Source organism: Mirounga leonina, unplaced genomic scaffold, assembly GCF_011800145.1.
Source record: "Mirounga leonina isolate KUSES-001 unplaced genomic scaffold, KU_Mleo_1.0 Mir_239, whole genome shotgun sequence".
NCBI classification, from domain to species: domain Eukaryota; kingdom Metazoa; phylum Chordata; class Mammalia; order Carnivora; family Phocidae; genus Mirounga; species Mirounga leonina.
The window spans coordinates 2,643,846-2,645,638 of NW_023270624.1; the positions used below are offsets into that span (position 1 = coordinate 2,643,846).

The window sequence follows — 1,793 nt, forward strand, 5'->3', positions numbered from 1 at the left end:
TCTGATCCTTTATGTTTTATTCTTAAGTAATTTCAAATTTATCTAAAGTTAGTATGAATAATAATAGTACAATTAACACTCATATATCTTTGCCTAGATTCTCCTATAAGTTTATACCTCATTTGGTTTATCACCTCTCTCTCCATCTCTCTTTCATCAGTTACACAGCTTATGATCTTTGTTTCCAAATATTTCATTATGTATTTTTTAAGAATATGAATATTCAGAAAAATGTAACATGGCTACAATACAATTATACAAATATTCTGAATGCAAAAGTGTAAAAAGGAAGAGCCTTCCAGTTCAGGGACACAATTCCTTCAAAAGGGACAAATACGTGATGGCACATCATGTTATAAGAATCTGAAGAAAAACGTTGGTATAAGGTCCTAAAGTTTTAATTTGTAGAGTGAAGAAAAAAAAAACAGTACAAATATTGCCTACTTCATAGTTTCCTGTAAAACAGATCCCAAATTCAACATTTTTTTGGAGCCCTTGTGACATCCTTATTCCTAAGACTATAAATTAAAGGACTTAGATCAGGAGTGAGTATGGTATAAAAGAGAGATACAATCATGTCCTTCTCAGGGGTGTGGTAGGAGGTGGGAAGCATGTAGGTATAGATGGAAGCACCATAGAAGAGGATGACCACCATCATGTGGGAAGAACAAGTGGCAAAGACCTTCTTCCATCCCTCTGCTGAGTTCATCCTATGGATGCTGAAGAGGATGAAAGAGTAGGAGCTTGAAATGACTGTCACAGGGATGAGGAGCATGAGGACACAACACAGGTACATAAGTGTCTCATAGAGGGAAGTGTCTGAGCAGGAAAGCTTCATTACAGCAGGGACCTCACAGAAGAAATGGTGGATCAACCGGGATCTGCAGAAGGGAAAGGTCATGGTGACGGGTGTGAGCTTAAATCCATCCACAGATCCCAGAAGCCAGGAGGAAGACACCAAGAGGAGACACACCCTATGGTTCATGAGGATAGAATAACGGAGTGGATGGCAGATGGCCACATAGCGGTCATAGGCCATGGCAGCTAGAAGGAAAACTTCTGAACCTCCTAGTGTCAAATAGAGAAACATCTGCATCCCACACTCAGGGGCTGAGATCTGTTTCACACCCATGACCTGGTCCATGAGCATCTTGGGCACAGTGACAGAAATGTACATCACATCCATGAGAGACAACTGGGTGATAAAAAAGTACATGGGGTTATGAAGGTAAGCATCACAGTGGATCAGAAGGATCAGGATGGTGTTTCCAGACAAGGCCATCAGGAAAACCACAAAAATTATCATAAAAAGAAGAGTTGGGTGTTTGGATTGACTGAAGAGTCCCACTAGGTCAAAATCTGATCGTCCAGTATGGTTTGCCACCCAAGTGGTATTATCCATTGGATTTCACCTGGATCACCAAGGAGAGTTGTGGAGTTAATAGATCACTCATGGGATATGACCACCTGAAAAAAAAAGTTTAGTGAACTTGTGTGTGTGTGTGTTGTCATGTTTATACACAGCAACCATGTGTGTTAATACAGGGAAATTCCAAGGACCTGTAAATTGTAGGATTATGTTACCTGTAATTGAACAAATTTACTAGAAATCTAGGAATTCACATAGTCAGTCAAAAATGTTGGTACCTTAGGGCACCTGGGTGGCTCAGTTGGTTAAGCCTCCAACTCTTGACCAGGGCATGATCTCAGGGTCATGAGATCCAGCCCCGTGCTAGGATCAACACTCAGCAGGGAGTCTGCATGAGATTCTTTTTCTCCCTCTCCCTCTGCCC

The 1,793-nt window shown here is 41.0% G+C and overlaps 1 protein-coding gene across 1 annotated transcript; it reads right to left on the reverse strand.

The window, feature by feature from the left end:
• Positions 1-475: 475 nt before the first annotated feature.
• On the reverse strand, positions 476-1,402 carry LOC118026481 (olfactory receptor 2T29-like). Its single transcript, XM_035029339.1, has one exon. It carries the CDS (start codon positions 1,400-1,402, stop codon positions 476-478), a length of 927 nt encoding a protein of 308 aa, XP_034885230.1.
• Positions 1,403-1,793: the final 391 nt, after the last annotated feature.

Bases quoted from the DNA above. Each gene is read 5' to 3' on its own strand.
- LOC118026481 (XM_035029339.1), bottom strand. From the start codon at position 1,402: ATGGATAATACCACTTGGGTGGCAAACCATACTGGACGATCAGATTTT.